The sequence below is a fragment of the Oryzias latipes genome, chromosome 20, assembly GCF_002234675.1.
Source record: "Oryzias latipes chromosome 20, ASM223467v1".
In the NCBI taxonomy this organism is placed as follows: Eukaryota; Metazoa; Chordata; class Actinopteri; order Beloniformes; family Adrianichthyidae; genus Oryzias; species Oryzias latipes.
In genome coordinates, this window is record NC_019878.2 from 4290277 (window position 1) to 4311888 (window position 21612).

Consider the following 21612-nt stretch of genomic DNA (forward strand, 5'->3'; position numbering starts at 1 on the left):
CAAATAGTAGAGCGCTCGCTTTGCATGTGAGAGGTAGGGGGATCGACGCCCTCATTCTCCATTATCTTCAGTGCTTGACTAGTGTTACTAATGTACACCTTAAAATTAAACCATTCATCAAACACATTATGTGGTTTTTAAACAATCACCATTGCTAAGTGCTTACTAAGGACTATACAGCTGCAAGAAATCTGCAGTCTTTCAGCTGTTAATCACTAAGATCTTCTTGAGGTATCCCATTTTTTAGTGGCTTTCAGATGTTGATGTCCAAGAATAGTATTCAGTGGGTTCCGCAACAACACAATGGCAACTCGTTGATCCCTCTTGATGGGTCTAGGTTTGTGCTCACAAGGAGTGTACAACCTCAGGTAAAAAGATGCATGCAAAATTACCATCAGGGAAAATGGACATCAGAAAGATTTGCTGGTCAGTTTCTTTTTATTCAGCACAACTACGGACATAGGTAATGACTCACCTTTTAGATTTTTTGATTCATGTAGAAGCCCCAGGTTTTTATTTTACCTTTGTAAATAGGGCCATGCCAACCATTCTAGCATTAGCTTGTAAACTGTGGAAACCAAAATAGTATCTTATGGTTGTCCACCATTGGAACATGTTGAGATTTTGCAGAGAAAAACTATAAAGACAGTGTTTGGATATGCAACCAGGTTAGGAAGATTTGTCAATTCATTACACAAAGTGAAATTAAAGCTTGCCACAGTAAAAACATCTAACGGAAGGGGAATTAGCTCAAATGGTAGAGCGCTCGCTTAGCATGTGAGAGGTAGGGGGATCGACACCCTCATTCTCCAAATAACTTCAGTTGTTGACTAGTGTAACTAATGCACACCTAAAGATTAAACCTTTCATGAAATACATTATATGGTTTTTAAACAATCACCATTGCTAAGTGCTTCCTTAGGACTATACAGCTTCAAGTGCTCTGCAGTCTTTCATTTGTTAATCAGTAAGATCTTCTTGAGGTATCCCATTTTTTAGTGGCTTTCAGATGTTGATGTCCAAGAATAGTATTCAGTGGGTTCCGCAAAAACACAATGGCAACTCGTTGATCCCTCTTGATGAGTCTAAGTTTTTGCTCACAAAGGAGTATATAACCTCAGGTAAAAAGATGCATGCAAAATTACCATCAGGGAAAATGGACATCAGAAAGATTTGCTGGTCAGTCTCTTTTCATTCAGCACAACTACGTACATAGGTAATGAGTCACCTTTTAAATTCTTTGATTCATGTAGAAGCCCCAGGTTTTTATTTTACCTTTGTAAATAGGGCCTTGCCAACCATTCTAGCATTAGCGTGTCAACTGTGGAAACCAAAATAGTATCTTATGGTTGTCCACCATTGGAACATGTTGAGATTTTGCAGAGAAAAACTATAAAGACAGTGTTTGGATATGCAACCATGTTAGGAAGATTTGTCAATTCATTACACAAAGTGAAATTAAAGCTTGGCACAGTAAAAACATCTAATGGAAGGGGAATTAGCTCAAATGGTAGAGCGCTCGCTTAGCATGTGAGAGGTAGGGGGATCGACGCCCTCATTCTCCATTATCTTCAGTTGTTGACTAGTGTAACTAATGCACACTTTAAAATTAAACCATTCATCAAACACATTACATGGTTTTTAAACAATCACCATTGCTAAGTGCTTACTAAAGACTATACAGCTGCAAGAAATCTGCAGTCTTTCAGTTGTTAATCACTAAGATCTTCTTGAGGTATCCCATTTTTTAGTGGCTTTCAGATGTTGATGTCCAAGAATAGTATTCAGTGGGTTCCGCAACAACACAATGGCAACTCGTTGATCCCTCTTGATGGGTCTAGGTTTGTGCTCACAAGGAGTGTACAACCTCAGGTAAAAAGATGCATGCAAAATTACCATCAGGGAAAATGGACATCAGAAAGATTTGCTGGTCAGTCTCTTTTTATTCAGCACAACTACGGACATAGGTAATGAGTCACCTTTTAGATTTTTTGATTCATGTAAAAGCCCCAGGTTTTTATTTTACCTTTGTAAATAGGGCCTTGCCAACCATTCCAGCATTAGCTTGTAAACTGTGGAAACCAAAATAGTATCCTACGGTTGTCTACCATTGGAACATGTTGAGATTTTGCAGGGAAAAACTATAAAGACAGTGTTTGGATATGCAACCACGTTAGGAAGATTTGTCAATTCATTACACAAAGTGAAATTAAACCTTGGCACAGTAAAAAGATCTAACGGAAGGGGAATTAGCTCAAATGGTAGAGCGCTCGCTTTGCATAAGCAGGGGGCTGATCTTCCCGCTCGCGCACGAGGCAAAAGCACGCGCAAACCGGAAATCTACGGCGCGGTTTTCACTTTGAAAGACTCTGGATATACGTCTACATATTGTGGATTGTTTTCAGTAATATGTGAAACGAGACTCTCTCCCGAAGCTGGACTCGAATCGAAGGTCTGTCCGTCCGCTCAGGTATCCAAGGACGCTGTTCGTCGCCGTCTTTCGGATGACGTATTTGAAACGTAAAACGCGAAAGCTCAGACGCTCAGTCACGTTATCATGAATCTTTCTTCATTGATGAATATGCAAGCTCATGTCTTCTGCAGTTTTCACAAGTTATTTATCGATAATAACTATCATGCCATGGATATTAATGCAAAAGAAGCATGTTAACTTGCTTATTTTGACAATAAATGAATGTTTCTTTGTGTTGACACTTGTGTGCAGGACCTTTTTGCGGCTGTATAATTATCTATAACTGTATAATACATATGATAGTTACATATTATTTATGTATTTTATTACTTTGTTTTTACAAGTTGTCTGTGACGTGTCACAAAACCTATTTACAGCTTTCGAATTGTATTATTTTCCCAAAAAAAGAAGCCTTTGACATGTTTACATTATTAAACATAACAGATTTAAAAAAAAATATTTTCTCCTTTTTTTCTTGAGTGGGGTGTGGAGGGGACAAATTCTGGGAAACTGAAAGCTTATTTTGTAGCTTTAATTGACCAGACAAATGATACTTCAAATGTAAAATGTTTTATTAAAATGAAGACACAGAAAACTAACATGAATCACATTGACAAAAAGTAAATATTAGAAAATAACAAAAAAAATTTTTTTAAATAACTAAAGAATGTACATACAACAATAATTTACTATCTACATTACGATGATATTACCGAAGAGTACCTATGAAAGAGGAGGAGGAGGAGGTGATCTGCCTTTGTGCTGTTGGCGCTGTTCTGCCAACCAGTCATCCAATGATCGTCCATTTGAAGCCCGCGAGCAAAATGTGGCATTTTTGTAGCGACTATGCCCGTATTCTTTTGTTTTGGGCTGTCCACATTTGCTGCACGTATTATAGTTCACTCCTCGTATGTATTTTCTTTTGTGGATGCCGCTTTCTTCCTCCAAGGCCCATCTTTGCCTGTTCTTCTGTGTGGAGCGTGACACAGGGACAGTAGGGACAGCTGGGGCAGTCGCAGGTGGAACGAAGCCTGCACTGCTTGTTGTTGCTCCAGGAAATGGATAAGCGGTGGGCACAGCCATAACTGGGAAAGGAATTATGGTCCCCAACAATAATCCAGGTGCTGACACAGGTGGAATAAAACCAGTTACACTGGTGGCAGGTGTGATGGGGCACATCATACTGTCAGTAGCAGCAGAGGAAGAGGAAGAAGCAGTAGCAGTAGCAGTAGCAGCAGCAGGCCTGCGACCTGGTCTCAGAATAGGAGCCTGTCCTGCTCTATTTAGAGGAAGAATGAATTTGAATTTGGGCCCAGATGTGGATGGTGCCTCATCCATTTTTTGCCTTGGAGCAGGAAGGTCGCTTGCAGCTACAGCAACTGGCTCGGGGGGTGTCAATCCCTGGGCGAGGACACTCCTTTCTTGGTTTTTCTCCCGCCGCTGAAACCTGAAATGAATCAACGGTATTATGATAATGTTTTGAAAAAGTCATTGAAATAGAATAAAATAAGGCGCTGTGCTCACCATTGAATGAGTGTCCTCTGATTGAACTCAAACAGCTGGATCATTGTTTCCTCCATCAGCCTGCGACTGCTCAGCACTAAATCCCGGATATGGTGGTAATCCGTGAGGATTTTGGACCACCTTGGGGTGCTAACTCCAGCCTTCTTGGTGGGCGTCTTGTGCAAACGGCTTAGCTTAATGCAAATAGCCTCAACCAAGCGGCTGGTGCTTGGCCACTGAGCTGGACCCCCAGGATGTCCAATGAGACACCTTTTCACACTTTCCACTCCTGGTGTCACCCCGGAGCGTTTTGGTGCCTTAAAGCGGCCGTGTGAAAGCTGAGGCTGGTGCCGAGGCTGGTAGTTGACCCGCTTTTTGTCCACCTCCAGGAGAGCTGTCCATAGTCGAATGGCCTCTGTAACTTGTGGGTCAGTGAGGTAAGGAGCCTCACGGAGTCCCACTAAGTAAGAGGCCAGATCCTGGACTTTGTCCCACCCAGCTATGCCGTCGGGTCCTACAACAGCAGACTAATAAATGCAAATGAATGTTAGAAATGCTGAACCAGATGAGACTAAAATGAAAGGATGGTCCTTTAAAACGTCTCACCTCTGCCTCGTCTGAAGGGCTGCTTTCACTCTCAGTTGGCTGTGACACCACCACAGAGGAAAGACGATGAGCAGAAGTTTCAGGTCCACCTGGTGATACTGAGAGTAGCGGCTGAGGTGAAGATGAGGGGCTGGCAACGACATCAAGAGGGGGGTCATCCAACACTGGTACAGTGATGTCCTCCATGTTGTCTTCCCCAAACCCCTCGTCTTGGAAGTCCTGGTCACTTTGCAAAAAAAGAAAAGTTCGTAGAACTTAAAATTGTAAGGCAACAAACTTCGGTAAAATTTTGAGTTAAGGACCTCAACTCAATATTTTAAGTTTTGTGTTGGAGTTTTCAAACTCATTTATCTAAATTCTTCTAACTCAGTTGTAAGTTGTATGAACTTAAAAGTTCAAGTTGGATTAACTTTGAATCGTTATTTTGACCAACTCCAATGAAAGTTACAGTGACCTAAAATGTCACGTAATCCTAACTCTGAATCTTAACTTTTCACAACTCAGGCTTAGATGTACAAACTTAATTTTTAAGGCCGTAACAACTGTAAATTCCGATTATTGGTGACTTCACCAAGGTTGAAATAACTTAACTTTGAGATTTAAGAGCACCTCTTTTCTTGACTTTGATTTCAGCTTCATAATCACACATACTTTTTAACCTGCCACATTTCCATATTTCCACATGCAACCCAGATCTTTTCAATATCATTGGGGCACAGGTGAGCAGTTACAGTTCACCTGCATGTGTGCAGCAGGACAAATATTTAAATTTATCCCTACTCAATCACTGCAACAACATGAGCGTCACTTCTCTTCACAGCTCTCTAACTCAAGGTGTGGGAATCAACACTTCCCATGAGTCTTAGTTGCCATGGGCGGGGCTAAGGCCCGGTTCACCAAAGCATTGTTTACAAAATGGCTGAAGCCCTGGGGGTATTCCAGAAAGCAGGTTATAGTTATAACGGTAAGTTTGAGGCTAAGGAAGTTGATAACCTCAGCTTTCAGTTCCAGTGTTTCAGGATATGCCAAGTTGCCATAACAACTCATGCTCTGAACATAACCTGGTCTGGAGCAGGTTTAGTTGAAGGTTAGTTTGTTTACAGAGAGGTGAAGCAGCATGGCGTGTCCATTTGAAGATGATTTAGTGGATGAAGAAGCTCAGATGATACTTTTTCCACCATGAGAGGGTGATGAGACCACATATGGATGTTGGAAAAATAAACTTTTTTACTTTGATCTAACTTAATTATTTGCTTCAGTTAAGATAAATCATTTTTTTGTTTAGTCATCTTAAAAACAACACGTAGTTATCAGACAGTTATTTTACTTTCATTCAAATTAATTAAATTAAGTAGGTGTAACTTTGATGCTGCTGTTAGATCGGCACCGCAAGGAATTGTGGGATACAACGTACTTTATGTACTTGCTAATACTTATGTCATTAAATAAGAGTAAAAACTTCTGCAGACGCTCCTTGACAAACCACTCAATCAGTGGACAATGCCAACTCCAAAAGTTGGAATTCTCGCATTTCACAATTAAAAAAGATAAGTTCACATAACTTTATCACACTGTAATGAACTGCAACTTAGATATATAAGTACAGACAACTCAATAAATAATGTTGAACTGTACGACTACCTTAACTTGCTGAACTGACTTAAATTGTTGAATTGATTACTAGAACTTAGATTATATAGTTATTACAACATAAAAGATTTTGTTAAGTCAAAAAATTTAAGTTGGATTTATTACAGTTCATCAATTCCCTCCAGCAGCCTGTCCTCCTCTTCAGGGGTCTGAAGCATGGCAGTAAATGTCTTTCCAGTCTGGCTGTACAGGTATTCTATTCCCAGCAATTCACCTACAAAAATAAAAAGAAAAGCTATAAACGCTGTCGTGACATTAGGATAGATAAATCGCAAAATAACAAATGTATATATTTCTTACCTGTATATGCTCCAGGAGGGCGATAACGCTCATCCCAGGGCTTCCCTAGCACTGCTTGGCTGAGTTGGTCCACAGCCTCTCTCATTGAAGTTTCGAATAACCGGAAGGAGGAATTTCCTTTGACAGCATCCTCCATCCGGTCATCATTCCAGCGCATCAAGCCCTCAAGGAGATATGCCTGGAAATGCGCGTCACTGGCACTGGTTCCTGAGTGAAACAAACAGGGTTTGATAAGTCTCTGTTTACAAGATGTGAACCACATGAAAGCAAATGTTAGAAATGTTTACAGAAAGGTTAGGAACCCAGATGTTCAGTGCACATTACCTGGTATAAAACGGTTCAGGTGGAGGTGGAAGGACTCCAAGGAGGTCGACCCACGGGCACACCTGTAGCAAGACAGCTCCACAGCTTTCTTTAGTGTTCCCGTCTTCATGTAGAGTGGGAAGTTCTCGGGGTCTTGGATGCACAGCAGGTGGTTTTGCTGTTCCTTCCAAATCTGTTGGATGTGTTCGTGGTCCAACAGTGGAACTCCAAGGGTGTCCTTCCCATTTGCACTGTCGAACTGATGGATGAGTGCTCCTAATAATGCTGCAGTCTCCTCCACTCCCCTGGTCCTCCTCCGACAGTGGAATGCCAACTCCCTGCGACTAATCTGAGCACTGACCGTCCTTCTGGAAACATGGCCACTTTTCTTTGCTGCCAGCTCAGCCTCCTTGGCGCAGCAAAGAGCAGCCACATCTTCTGGATCCCACTCAAAAATGCACGCAGACAGACGTGCCATGAAGATCCCGTAGAGCGGATGAGCCTCTGTCGTGACACCTGCAGCGAATCGCCGCATGAAATGCCAGATGTCCAGGCGCACCTCAAGCTCATCCCACTCTGAAAACAGGGTCTTCACCAGAGACTGGCCGTGTCTGCTGCAGCAGTCTCTGTCGACGTACATCACTTTTGGGGGTGCCTCTCCTGCCTCTTTGTAGCGCCTCATCAGGCCAGCCGCCATGGCGTCCAGTCCATGTCCTTCAGCGGCTCTCAGGACAGAGACCAGAACCTGGCCATGTTCATTACCGACATTTGTGCACCAGGCAGCTGTTCCTGAAGCAGCCCCCGCAAGCTTCTTTGTGACCTATTGACAAAAAAGTAAAAACTGTTTATTATTTATGTAAGCATATTAATATCTGTTTAAAAAAGTTTTTAAAAAGTACCTTTTTTGTGGAGTCCATCTTCAAAACACATCCAAACGCAGATGTGATTTTGGCCTTCACTTCGTTGATCCGCCCCAGAACATCCCTAGCATAAACAGCTAACAGCCACTTTGGCTTAGGCAAGGCAGGCATTGGGGGGGGCTCAGCAAACACTGGTCGCTGAAGAGAGGCCCTTGTGAACGGTTCACACACTGTGAGGTACTGTAGGACGCGCTGTGTCCATGCCTCACTGTGCTGTTCCAGTAACTTTTTATAAAGTTGTGTCACGCTGTTGCCCAGTGTCCTCTCCCTCATCATTCTCAGCACCCGCTTGTCACATGAGTACCTAAGGAAACAACAGCATAGGATAGGCATGCAAACCTTAGGTTAGGCAAAAATGAAAACACAAAGTCAGCTCATTATGAACATGCGTCAATATGTCCCACCTGTATGTCAGCAGAGCTGGGAAATGGCTGCGATGACCCATGTCCATCTGCCCCAAAATGTCCTCTGACCAGGATGGGTATTTTCTCTTGCAGCGTTTACATTCCAGATACTCAGTGGCGAGGTCATACCACCCATCAATGTCCAGGACTTTACGAACAGTCCTGTAAATTCCAGCCGCCGTAAGTCTGTGCTGACCACATTGTGGACGACCGCAGACAAAAAGAAATGACCACATTTTTTGTGGCATCCACAGGAACAGGGGCCGGCAAAAGAAGAGGTCTGATGAGGCGGGAGGCTGAGTGTGAACCAGAGCGGGCTGAGGAGGATGCCACCAAAGCTTTAGCTGCGACACAAGTTCTGCCTTGCCGGTTCGTGGGTTGGCTTTGAAAAGCGTCTTTGCAATCCACTCGTGCTGGAAGCGTGGCAGTTGTTCTTTCCAGTGGACTGGAAGCTCCAGCGCTGACTTTGCTGCTGCCACAGATGGAGAGGGACCAGGACAGGCCTCTGAGGGAACAGGAACAAACAGAAGAATGACTCTTCCAGCTGCTATAGCATAAATGACACAAATGACAGTGGAGAACAGAAAGAGGATCAAATGGTAAAGATTAAAGAAATGAGGCTCAAAATTAGGCTTTTTTGCAAGCAAAAAAATGCTTTTTTATAATGCTTCTAAATGTGTTTTTGATTAAAAAAAACTGTTTCCTAACGTTCCTGTCTGGTTAATATAACACACCTGCACTTAGCTGTGCTTCACATTGTGCTGCAGCAAGAAGCAGCTCCTCGTCATCAGCCTCCTTAGCAGGAGGAATGGAAGTGTCTAGAAGAAAGTATAAACATATTACTCTAAGAAACACATAAAGACAAACTTGTGTTAAATAGAACTTAATTACCAGCAGTAAAAAGCTGCCTCTGGGCCAAATTTTTGGCTGGAGGTTCTCCTCCTCCGCTTGGAGGAGGCAGTACAGGATCTTAAAAAAGAGCAATTGGACACTTTTACCATATTGCTAAATGCATGTGGAATTGCTCTGAGAACAAATAAATGTGCATGTATACTCACGGTGCTTAGCTGGTGATGTGAGTTTTTTGACGAGCTGGGAAGTAGGGATATTTTTGCCAAGTCCTAAGAGTGCCTTCACAGCAGCAGTCTGCTGGATGCCGGTTCGGATCTGGGTGGCAGAGGGGGTAGTGGCACGGGTGGGTGTAGTTGCACTGGAGGATGGAGTTGCAGTGGCAAGAGAATGTGCAGCCGGAGGGGCAGTAGCACGAGATGATGCCCGTCTTTTTATGACGTATGCCTTGAAAATTGCCATGTTGGTGTTGGGCCTGGCATGTGCTGTCACCAGATACTTGATAAGGGCTTGCGCCTCCTTGCTCCCGTCCTCATAAACCTCCTTCATGGACCGGCCCTGGAAGTCACCAAACTCAACCATCAAGCAGCCCTGGTCTCCAGTTGCTCGGGCTTCTGCTTGCATTTCCTGCTTTCTCTTGTACTTTTCATCTTCTTCTCTCATCTCTCTAATTTGAGAAGTGTACTGAAGGAAGAGTTGCTTGTTTTCTGACAACGGTGATGTATGTGCTGCCTCGTCGGAGATGCTAAGCATTAAATACACAGCATAGCCCAGAGAGTTTTCCAGGAGCCATCTAAATCGTTGGCCTTGGTATTTACCAAACTGTAGTCTGCAATGATACCAGAAACTGGTCACTGGGGTCACCTCGTTTGTGCTGACAAATGTCCGGGCCTCTTTGAGCAAATGAGTAAATTCAGTTACCATTTGGGTAACATGGGTGAGATAAACGCCGCCATGTTGGAGAGAAAAAGCCAGACACTGTCAGTCCACAAAGAATATTTTTATAAAATTAGGATAATAAGGAGATGTTAATAAAGAGGTACCAGCCAGAAGATGATTTTTCTCCATATGGGATTTTGGCTTCTTGGAGCCAGCAGACTCGTAACCAGTGTTTTGGAACTGACATACATAAAGTAAGCAAGTTAAGGCTTACTTAAGCGAAGGTTCTGTGTTAAAGTCAAGGTAGTCTAACCTTGCTTTCTGGAATCCCCAAAGGAGGGATCAATGATTCTCCGTTCTGTTGTTGGGGAACCCACTGAATTCTATTCGTTGACATAAACATCTAAAAGCCTAGTGAGTTCATGCAGCTGTTGAGTCCTTAGTAAGCACTTTACAATGGTGTTTGTTGAAAAACATGTAATGTGTTTCATGAAAGGTTTTGTAATTAGGTGTGCATTAGTAGCACTAGTCAACAACTGAAGATAATGGAGAATGAGGGGATCGACCCCCCTACCTCTCACTTGCGCCTACTGGCGTACAGATTGTGAGCCAAAGTATGCCCACATTAAGTCCAAGTAAGCCCACATTAGCAAATCACCTTTGACTCCTGTGGCTTACTTGTAGTGCCTAATCACGTTTGACTCCCGTGGCTTACTTTTGACCAATCGTCTGTTCATGTTAGCCTGCTGTGGCTTACGTGTAAATAGCTGTGTCTTGAATCTTCACTTTTACAGATCACGCCTGTAGGTTGTTTTTTATAGCTGGCATTTTTCTGGGATTTAAACCACGAACTTAAACACGATCCCGTTTCTGTGCTCGTGTTTACGTTTGATCGCTCATGGACTGCCATTGTTCTCGTCTTTGGAAGAGGTAATGGTTTCCTTCTTTATCGATAAGACACTGTTTGTCCATATTCGGTCTGTATTTGTTAGATAAAGGGAATTAGTGATAGCTAATGAATATAGTTCATTTTTTTCTTAACTTTTCAAAACATTAAATCCATGCAAACCCTGTTTTTCATCACCAAACGGCAACATTAACTCCTGGCGCCGTCGGCAGAGGCAAAGCTTCTCGAAAATGTGGAGACCAGACAGGCCAAACCGAAGGAGGAGGTCTTTACAGGGGTCCGTATGTTTGTCAGCACAAACGGTGGTGACCCCAGTTTTTGGTATTGGCTCAGTGCAAACTATAGTTTGGTAAATACCAAGGCCAACGATTTAAATGGCTCCTGGAAAACTCTCTGGGCTATGCTGTGTATTTAACCCTTGTGCTATCCTAGGCACTTTACCATTGAGAGTGCGCTGAACCTTTTTTCTTCAATGATTTGTGATCTTCACTGGTGTCCATGGATTACATGAAATCTTTCCACCTTTATCCACGTTTGTCATGGTAGGGAGAACACGTCAATGTAAGGGTGGGGTCATCTAAGATAGCACAAGGGTTAATGCTTAGCATCTCCGACGAGGCAGCACATACATCACCGTTGTCCGAAAACAAGCAACTCTTCCTTCAGTACACTTCTCAAATTAGAGCGATGGGAGAAGAAGGTGAAAAGTACAAGAGAAAGCAGTTTTCCCATTTCTGCATGGAATAACTTTGATCTCATCAAGTTCAAAAGAGTGGCTTAGTGCTGAACTCTGAGGAGGACAGCTGTGTGCAGATGCAACTGGGGATGTCCCCAGGCTCAGTGGAGGGTCTATCCAATCGCTCAACATCTTATTCTGCTGGCTGCTAACATGGACACATGCAAAAAATGTCAGTCCTGTAAGGTGGCAGTGTATATGAAACAAGTTATACTTCATAGCCCAGGGATGAATAGGCGATGCAAAACTAAAGTAAAATTACACAAAAAAGGAATTTCACTCACAATTCAAATCAACGCCATATAACACAATTCTGGCAAAACCTGTTTTTTTCGAAATTACTCCTAGTTAAACCAACTGGCAACACATGACATCATCTTGACAACCAATGCAGCATATTTAAAAAAAATACATCAGGTTTGACTTAGTCTAGAATTAAAATTATGTCAACAATATTATTTCACATCACCCTTTTTTTCACTCTATATATGAAAACATGAAAACTCATTAATCACTTTACACCCCACTTCTTTAGCATGAAGGATTGTAGGTGGATGCCCTTTCCACGATCACACTCTGCAAGGTCCAGGGCGACTGGGGAGATGAAATCCACTCTAAGGTTCCTGTCAGCCTCTGAGTCTGTGGTCGGAGACTTTCACAACCCAGGTCACTGCACCAAATATGTTACCCACAGCATCAACAAGTATGCTACCAAATCCTCGATGTAATCCTTCTGTGTTGTGTTGTTTTCTGTTGGTGATGACTAGACCACATACTCATTCTTTTTATTGATTAATTGACATCCACTTTGCAGTCAGGCAGCTTCAGAACAGGAAAAGGGAAACTGAAGGCCAATGGCGCTTTCTTGACAAAACCACAACCAAACTACAGTGTCTCGTCAGGCCAACTCATCACAAACACGTTAAAAAATCCTCACAGTGTTGTCACCCTTTGGCTGCAACAGCAACCTGCCCTGCAGATACAATGTTTTTAAGTCTTTGTAGGCCTCCCAGTGGTGATTTAAAGGGCATTTAAACAGCCATGTCACTAGTTTCTTGAAACATAAAGGTGCATCCATATCGATATCCACTGGGTATTTTTGGTCATTGAGAGCAACAGCTTCAAAATGGTTAAAATCTTGAGTGCTTTCAGTAATTAGACGTAATTTCTTTAAAAGAATTCCAAATCTAGTTAGTCATTGTATGACATCACAGAAATTGCGCCCAGCGACTATTTATGAAATTCAGGTCGTCATGCGGGCACTTCTTTAGGCCATTTGTTTGTTTTATGCCAAAGCTTAGAATAATTACCATAAAAAAAATATCAGTTTTGTCTCCAAAACTTGGATATTGTGGTGATGTGAGACAAATACTTGACCATCTAAATCTCTCATAAACAAAGTCTTGATCTTTATGAAAGTGCATATTCTCAAGTATGGTACGAAGACGAATGAAACTACATCATGTGGTATCAACAAGCTCTTCCTTCTGTTTTTGTCTAAATAATGGAAGTAATCTCCAGTCAAAAACAGTCATGACATTTTTATTTTTCTAATCTGATCACAATTGATTTTTAGTGTCTGCCAATACAGAGTCATGATCCATAAAAAAAATATCAAATGCAAAATAAACAGATCCGAGTTGACCCATATTTTTTATTTTATTCACCTAATTTTACTATTTACACCAAAACAGAGCATTTCTGTTAAGAAGCTTGAAAAAAAAAACTAACAAAACTAGCGAAACTAAGTGATTATTAGCCATGTGGGAAAGTTTAGTGACTTTAGCTTTAGTAACCCTTGTGCTATCCTAGGCACTTTGACATTGGGAGTTGGGTCATCTAGACCCACCAGTCAGTGCGCTGAACCTTTTTTTTTCAATGATTTGTGATCCTCACTGGTGTCCATGGATTACATGAAATCTTTCCACCTTTATCCACCTTTCTCATGGTAGGGAGAACACGTCCCTACATGTAAGGGTGGGGTAATTGAAAATAGCACAAGGGGTAATGAAACGGGGTAAATTTCTCCTAAAATCTGTGAGGTAATAGAACAGTAAGCTGATTACTGATCATGAGAAAGTTGGGTGGCTGAACTTTGAAGATGGTCCTTTGACAGCAAATTCACTTCTATCTCTCCATTGGCAGCATGGAGAGAAAAATTCTTCTTAAAAAATGTAATTTTTTCTTTGGATATGCCTTTGTATGTCGTTTATGTTAAGAATAACCAATAGGCAAACCTGATGTCACTTTTACATGTTTAAGTGAGTTATTAAAAATTCCTGTTCGATGTGTATTTTACCTGAAGTCCCACTAAACAGTTAAACTCTGTTGCTGGATCCAGGGGGGTATTCCATGAAGCATGTTTAAACTACCCTGACTTTAACCCAGAACTCTGGCTGAAATCCGCCTGAACTTGCTTACTCTGGGTATGTCGGTTCCAAAAGACCGGATATGAATTAGCGCAATTATGCTATGACTTGGTAACCCTGGGTTAATACACGGTACATAAAGACATTCTTAATGGATCGCCGATTTCTTGAGTCACCGTAGAAACGCGTGGAGAGCGCTATACTTCAGCAAGACTGAGTCGGAGATTTAAATGATGGCGTATGAAGATTATACGCCCATAAAAAAAGTAATAAGGCTGCACCATCAAAAGAAAGAGTTTCTGCTTGTAGAAGAACAGACAAAGTAAACGCATGAGTTTCTGATCTTATTTTCATTGTGACACATATATATATATATATATATATGTGTATGTATATAAACAAACGGCCCTCCGCGGGTGGTTTCTCCTCCAAGCTCGGGTCCTCTACCAGAGGCCTGGGAGCTTGAGGGTCCTGCGCTGTATCTTAGCTGTTCGTAGCACTGCGCTTTTCTGGACTGAAAAGTCTGAGGTCTTTCCCGGTATCTGTTGTAGCCACTCCTCCAGCTTGGGGGTTACTGCCCCGAGTGCTCCAATTACCACAGGCACCAGTGTCACCTTCACTTTCCATGCTTTCTCCAGTTCTTCTCTGAGTCCCTGGTATTTCTCCAGTTTCTCATGTTCCTTCTTCCTGATGTTCCCATCGCTTGGCAGTGCCACATCCACCACAACGGCTTTCTCAATGTCTGTTTGGTTTGCCATTACCATCCTATCAGTCTGGATCTGGAAGTCCGACAGGATCTTTGCCCTCTCATTCTCTACCACCTTCGGAGGTAGGCAACCCCGACACCAGCTACAACGGCTAAATGGTAAATGGCGTATACTTATATAGCGCTTTCTACCTTCTTATGAAGGCCCAAAGCGCTTTACAGTCACAGTCCAATTCACCCATGCACACACATTCACACACTGATGGCGGCTCCGCTGCCGAACACTGGCGACAACCTCCCACCAGAGGCAAGGTGGGGTTATAAGAGCAACCATGGAAGAAAACAGTACCCACCATGGAAGCAACGGTTAGAGGCCAAAATCAAGGCAACTCGGAAGGATGTGAGTAAGCTGACAGAGGCTCAAAGAGGTACAATGAAAAAGCAAGTACCTAAGAGATACAGCCAGATGCCCATACCTGAAGCACTGGAAACTGCCAAACAAAGGCTCCTAGCCTTGAGCAGCCGCCTAAAGAGGTACACAAGAGACAATGAAGCCAGACGAATAAACAGGCTGTTCGCAACTCATCCTGCAAAAGTGTACGCTCAGTGGCAGGGTCAAAACAGCCGAGCAGACCCACCAAGGCTGGAAACTGAACAGTACTGGAAAAGTATATGGGAGAAAGAGACAGCACATAACAGTAATGCCCAGTGGCTGATCTCTCTGAGAAAAGAACATAGCAACCTCCCTGAACAGAATCCAGTAACCATCACAGTGGCAGACATCCAAGAAAGAGTCTCAGGTATGAAGAACTGGACAGCACCGGGCCCTTACATGATACATGCCTACTGGCTAAAGAAACTTACTGCACTCCACGAGTGCCTGGCAGCACAAATGAACCAGCTGCTAAGAGATGGGACTCACCCCGAATGGGGAATAACGGAAGGGGGAACGATCCTAATCCAGAAGGATCCCTCAAAGGGTGCAGTCCCGTCCAACTACCGGCCAATAACCTGTCTGTCCACAACATGGAAGCTCATGTCAGGCATCATTGCAACCAAGATAAATAGGCACATGGATCAATTCATGAGTAATACACAGAAGGGCGTTGGTAGAGACTCCAGAGGAGCCAAACACCAACTCCTGGTTGACAGAACAGTCGCTCGAGACTGCAGGTTACGACACACCAACCTGTGCACAGCCTGGATTGATAACAAGAAAGCCTATGACTCAATGCCACACACTTGGATCACTGAATGCTTGGAGCTGTACAACATCAACAGGACTCTAAGAGCCTTCATAGGAAACTCGATGAAGCTGTGGAAAACCACCCTTGAAGCCAATGGGAAGCCACTTGCACAAGTGTCCATCAAATGTGGGATATACCAAGGTGATGCTCTGTCCCCACTGCTGTTCTGCATAGGTCTGAACCCCCTCAGCCAAATAATCAAAAAGACTGACTATGGATACAGACTCAGAAATGGGGCCAACATCAGTCACCTCTTCTACATGGATGACTTCAAGCTATATGCTAAGAGCGAGCGTGACATTGACTCCCTGATCCACACCACCAGGATCTTCAGTACTGACATTGGGATGTCATTCCGGCTCGAGAAATACAACCGGATGGTGACAAACAGAGGCAAGGTAGTCCACACAGGAGGGGTCTCACTCCCAGAAGGAACAATAGCAGACATTGAGGACAGTTCCAAGTACCTTGGAATACCCCAGGCAAATGGCAACCTGGAGCAGGCAACAAGGAAAGCTGCAACAGCTAAATACCTCTGAGTAAGGCAAGTCCTGAGAAGCCAGCTCAATGGCAAAAATAAGACCTGGACAATAAACAGCTACGCACTGCCAGTTATCAGATACCCTGCAGGAATAATAAGATGGCCAAATGAAAAGATGCAGACCACGGACGTTAAGACACGAAAGCTCCTCACCAAGCATGGAGGGTTCCATCCCAAATCCAACACCCTGAGACTGTATGCTAGCCGCAAGGAAGGAGGACGAGGACTAGTGAGCGTGAAAGCCACTATCCAGGATGAAACATCCAAGATGCATGAATACATCAAGCTCAAGGCCCCAACTGACAGTGTGCTCAGTGAATGTCTCAAGCAATGGAGAGCAGAGGATACAGTGCTGGAGAACAGATCCTCATGGGAGGACAAACCCCTGCATGGGATGTACCACCGGACCATAACTGAAGTGGCTGATATCAAGAAGTCCTACCAATGGCTAGAAAGGGCTGGCCTACAGGACAGCACCGAAGCACTCATCCTGGCAGCTCAGGAACAAGCCCTGAGCACCAGAGCGATAGAGGCTCAGATCTACCACACCAGACAAGACCCAAGGTGTAGGCTGTGCAAAGAGGCGCCTGAAACAATCCAGCACATAACTGCAGGGTGTAAGATGCTGGCAGGGAAAGCATAATGGTGCGCCACAATGAAGTGGCTGGAATAATATACAGGAACATGTATGCAGAATATGGACTGGAAACCCCAAGGTCAAAATGGGAAACACCTCCGAAGGTAGTAGAAAATGAGAGGGCAAAAATCCTGTGGGACTTCCAGATCCAGACTGATAGGATGGTAATGGCGGACCAACCAGACATTGTAGTGATGGACAAAGAACAGAGGAAAGCCGTTGTGGTGGATGTGGCAGTGCCAAGCGATGGGAACATCAGGAAGAAGGAACATGAGAAACTGGAGAAATACCAGGGACTCAGAGAAGAACTGGGAAAGCCTGAAAAGTGAAGGTGACAGTGGTGCCTGTGGTAATTGGAGCACTCGGGGCAGTAATCCCCAAGCTGGAAGAGTGGCTACAACAGATACCGGGAAAGACCTCAGACCTCTCAGTCCAGAAAAGCGCAGTGCTAGGAACAGCTAAGATACAGTGCAGGACCCTCAAGCTCCCAGGCCTCTGGTAGAGGACCCGAGCTTGGAGGAGAAACCACCCGCGGAGGGTGAGAGGGCCGTTTTTATTTTTATAGATAGATAGATAGATAGATAGATAGATAGATAGATAGATAGATAGATAGATAGATAGATAGATAGATAGATAGATAGATAGATAGATAGATAGATAGATAGATAGATAGATAGATAGATAGATAGATAGATAGATAGATAGATAGATAGATAGATAGATAGATAGATAGATAGATAGATAGATAGATAGATAGATAGATAGATAGATAGATAGATAGATAGATAGATAGATAGATAGATAGATAGATAGATAGATAGATAGAACTTATCCAACTTAAATTAATTCAATTGGTAACAAGTATTTGAGTAACATTTATTCAACCTAATTTTTTACGTCTCTCTAACTATCGATATTTTTTATACAACTCAAATTTACATATTTATCTAACTAAATTTAATATTACTTAAAAATCTTTGTGTCTTGTTCACGATTGAGCCTGAGATTGATAGATGGATCGGAGAAGCGTCTGTAGTTATGAGGTTGCTGTAGCGATCCGTTGTGGTGAAGAGAGAGCTGAGCCAGAAAGTAAAGCTCGATCTTTGTTCCAATAGTCACCTATGGTCATGAGGTCTGGGTCATGTCCTAAAGAACGAGGTCTCGGATCCAAGCAACTGAAATGAACTTCCTCCGTTGGGTGGGTGGATGCTCCCTTAGACATAGGGGGAGGAGCTCAGTCACCCGCAGAGAGCCAGGAGTAGAAGCCCTTCTCCACGTTGAAAGGGGGCAGTTGAGGTGGCTTGGGCATTGGGTTTGGATGCCTCCCTGGGGAGGTGTTCCGGGCAGGTCCCACTGGGCGGAGTCCCCGGGAAAGACCCGGGACAAGATGGAGAGACTGCGTCTCTCGGCTGGTCTGGAATGTCTCGGGGTCCCCCAAGAGGAGCTGGAGGAAGTGGCTGGGGCGAGGGAAGTCTGGGCATCTCTGTTTAGTGTCCTGCCCCGCAACCCGGTCCAGGATAAGCGAAAAAAGATGGATGGATGGCATTTGCATTTTCCTTAAAGCCAAAGAGCCACAATTGAGGGCCAAAGAGTTGCGTGTGGCTATGGAGCCTCAAGCTGGAACCCTCTTTTGCCCAAAGCAGTAGCCGGGAAAGTGTCATCCACCCTGTGACCCCAAAACAGAACTAAGCAGTTTTAGAAAATGGATGGATCTGTTTGCCTTATAGAGCTCAATGGTTGCAGCTCAGCTTTTGTGATTTTACGTTCAGTGCAGCTTTAGAAAATCCCAGTACGTTCTGCAGAGCCAATGGACGCCAGAGTGCTCTGGACTTTCTTTGAAAGTTTCATCCACCAAGTCAGAGCAGAGAACAGAGCGATCAAAGCAGACAAACCTGGTCCAAGGTCACAGGACTTTGGAACAAATCAAATGGTCTTAGCAAACACCTTCAAATTAAAATAACTAAATTTTCTCCAGCATGCACTTGCAGGAAGGATAAATAGCCAGTCATGAACTTGCAACAGATTATATTAAATTCATATTAAGCTTTGTTAACACATTAACAAGCATTATGATAGAATTTTCAGGGTGTTAGTAAGACATTTATTAGTAAAATAAGTCTAATAAGGTTAATTAAATTACTTAGTTAACACATTTACAAGCATTATTAGGATGTTTTTAAGATGCTAGTGATACATTTATTGACATTATGGGTGCCTAACAAATTTGTCAGTGTTGATAAGCTTAAGATTTATAAACAACCTTTGTTAACAAATTAAGAAGTATTATTATTGTTTGGGGTTCTACTAAGACATTTATTAGCATTATAGATGTCTCACGCAAGCCTAAGTGTTAATAAGCCTATTAAGTTTTATTAACTAACTTAACAAATTAATAGGCTTTATTAATGTTTAAGATGCTAGTAAGATATTTATTAGCATTATAGATGTCTTGCAAATACCTGAAAGTAGGCTGGTCGATATGGCCTAAAAATCAAATCTCAGATTTTATTTTTTTTAATTTGATTTTTTGAATTCATTTTTCCCAATCCCCCCCCACTTAAGGAAAGCAATAAGTCCAAACGTCTGACAACTTAAAGCAGATTTTGCTTTTATTTAGTCAAGGGCAAATGTAAACCCCCATTTCTGGGATGAATAATAAATAAAAACATCGTCTTCGAGGGGAAGCGCAGAAGGCTAACGCTCAAATGGCGAGACGTGTGAGGAGGAAAGCAGCAAGGTGGATAAAATATTGTCTGTTGTAATCTCCATGAAGACAGACTTCTCTACAAGGCCTGACAAACTTTTAATGGCAGTCGAAGACATAAAAAGGGAAGTGAATTATTGCGCTGAACGAGTGACACAAACGGAGGTGCGCATTTCCAACACAGAAGATGACATCAGCGTTTTGCAGGCCAAGGTGAGCGCACTGGAAACAAAAGGAAAAGGTTTGGAGGACAAAGTCTTAAATTTGGAATCAAGATCCATGCGGAACAATTTAAGATTCGCCAACTTGCCAGAAGGAGCTGAAGGACAGGACCCGTGCCTGTACTTGGAAAAGTGGCTTACAGAGGCGCTTGGGAACAAAATGCTTCAGACTCCGCTGATTATAGAAAGAGCGCACCGAACCGGACCGCGGAGAGACGGCAACACTCCATCTCGCACTCTCATCATGAGATTCCTCAACTACCGTATTTTCCGGACTATAAGTCGCTGTGGAGTATAAGTCACACCATCCCAAAAATGCATTATAAAGTAGAAAAAAACACAGATAAGTCGCACTGGACTGTAAGTCGCATTTTGACAGGCAATTTATTTGACAAAATCTAATACCAAGAACTAATAACTTGCACAACCTCATATGACACAATCATAGCAGACTGTTTATCTCATAATTTCACAGTAATTCTTTCTCATACTTATTTATTTATTCCTTTCATGAAGCATCATTGGCCAATTAATACTCTGTTTTCATCCTGTATTTGTAGAAACAGTTGTCAGTTTTATTGCATTTCAGTCAGACAACTCTTGCAGTAAGAAATATTTATTTGACATTTTCCACATTCTTTAAGTTGGCATTCACATATTTTCGTTTGGCATAAGGCTCCGTTCAATTCCATGAGAAATTTCCATAACACTTTCAGGTAACAAAACCCCCCCTTTATGGAGCCCACAGGTGGAAGCCGGGGAGGAGGGTGGGGCGAAGAATGAGCGCTGAAGGTAAGAATGATAATGAACGACTGCGCACCTGGGCTTAAATAGGACGCTGAGCAGGTGAGTTAATTGACTGAACCGTCCTAGGGTATTTACCTGTAAAACACTGCAGCGAGTATCTGCCCGAAATACGATAAATCGTCATTTCTGAATCTATGAAATCATTGGAAAATGAAAATAAAATATTATGTTGTTAGCCTTCAAGATCTTACTGTAAAACAAAGTTTGCTGATTCTCTGAGTCACTTAACATACATCAAATTGACCCAGGAACATCATCTCTGTTCCTCACAAATGAAAATAACAGGAGGGTTAACAATGTCTAATATATAAGTCGCTGCGGAGTATAAGTCGCACCCCTTGCCAAACTATGAAAAAAAGGGCGACTTATAGTGCGGGAAATACGGTATAAGGATAAGCTGGATTTTGTCTCTGCGGCGCGGGCCAAATAACAAATCGGAATTGGGCCGTTTCAGCCTGCAGTGTGAACATAGCCTTAGACTCTCCCTACTGCTGCAAGTGTAACAGTGTAATAGGTACATATGCACACATGCTGTGGAAATGTAGTGGGATACAAAAATACTGGACTGAAATAAAAAGATATAGTGTGGAACTCTCACCCTTTCAGTGTGTTCTTGGCACAAAAGTGAAAGGTGCTAGGTATAAACACAACAACAAGCTAATGGAAATTCTTCTGTTTGTAGCTAGAAAAACAACATTCTGAAATTCTGGATTTCCAAGGACATTCCGACCATAGAGGACTGCTACACAGAGGTTTTGAAGATTTTCCCTCTGGAAAGACTAACGCATACCCTTCATGACATCGTTGAGGAGTTCAAAAAAATCTGGCAACCAGTTCTGGATAAGACTAA

The 21612-nt window shown here is 42.8% G+C and overlaps 1 protein-coding gene across 1 annotated transcript; it reads right to left on the reverse strand.

Annotated features, from left to right (window-relative positions):
• Window positions 1–3027: 3027 nt before the first annotated feature.
• On the reverse strand, window positions 3028–11107 carry LOC101169743. The gene is made up of 11 exons (XM_023950374.1): window positions 9218–11107; window positions 9051–9128; window positions 8900–8977; window positions 8160–8664; window positions 7735–8059; window positions 6857–7655; window positions 6533–6739; window positions 6338–6446; window positions 4583–4808; window positions 3998–4503; window positions 3028–3920 (listed from the first exon to the last, which is right to left on the reverse strand). The coding sequence occupies exons 1-11, from the start codon at window positions 9930–9932 to the stop codon at window positions 3197–3199; spliced, it is 4272 nt and encodes a 1423-aa protein (XP_023806142.1). The 5' UTR covers window positions 9933–11107; the 3' UTR covers window positions 3028–3196.
• Between the last annotated feature and the right edge of the window lie 10505 nt (window positions 11108–21612).

Excerpts from the sequence above, each read along its gene's own strand:
- LOC101169743 (XM_023950374.1), bottom strand. The coding sequence starts at position 9,932 with ATGGTAACTGAATTTACTCATTTGCTCAAAGAGGCCCGGACATTTGTC. Across the intron at positions 8,665-8,899 it reads ACAATGTGAAGCACAGCTAA|AGGCCTGTCCTGGTCCCTCT; the intron begins GTGCAGGTGTGT and ends CTGTTCCCTCAG. Across the intron at positions 6,447-6,532 it reads CCCTCCTGGAGCATATACAG|GTGAATTGCTGGGAATAGAA; the intron begins GTAAGAAATATA and ends TTATTTTTGTAG.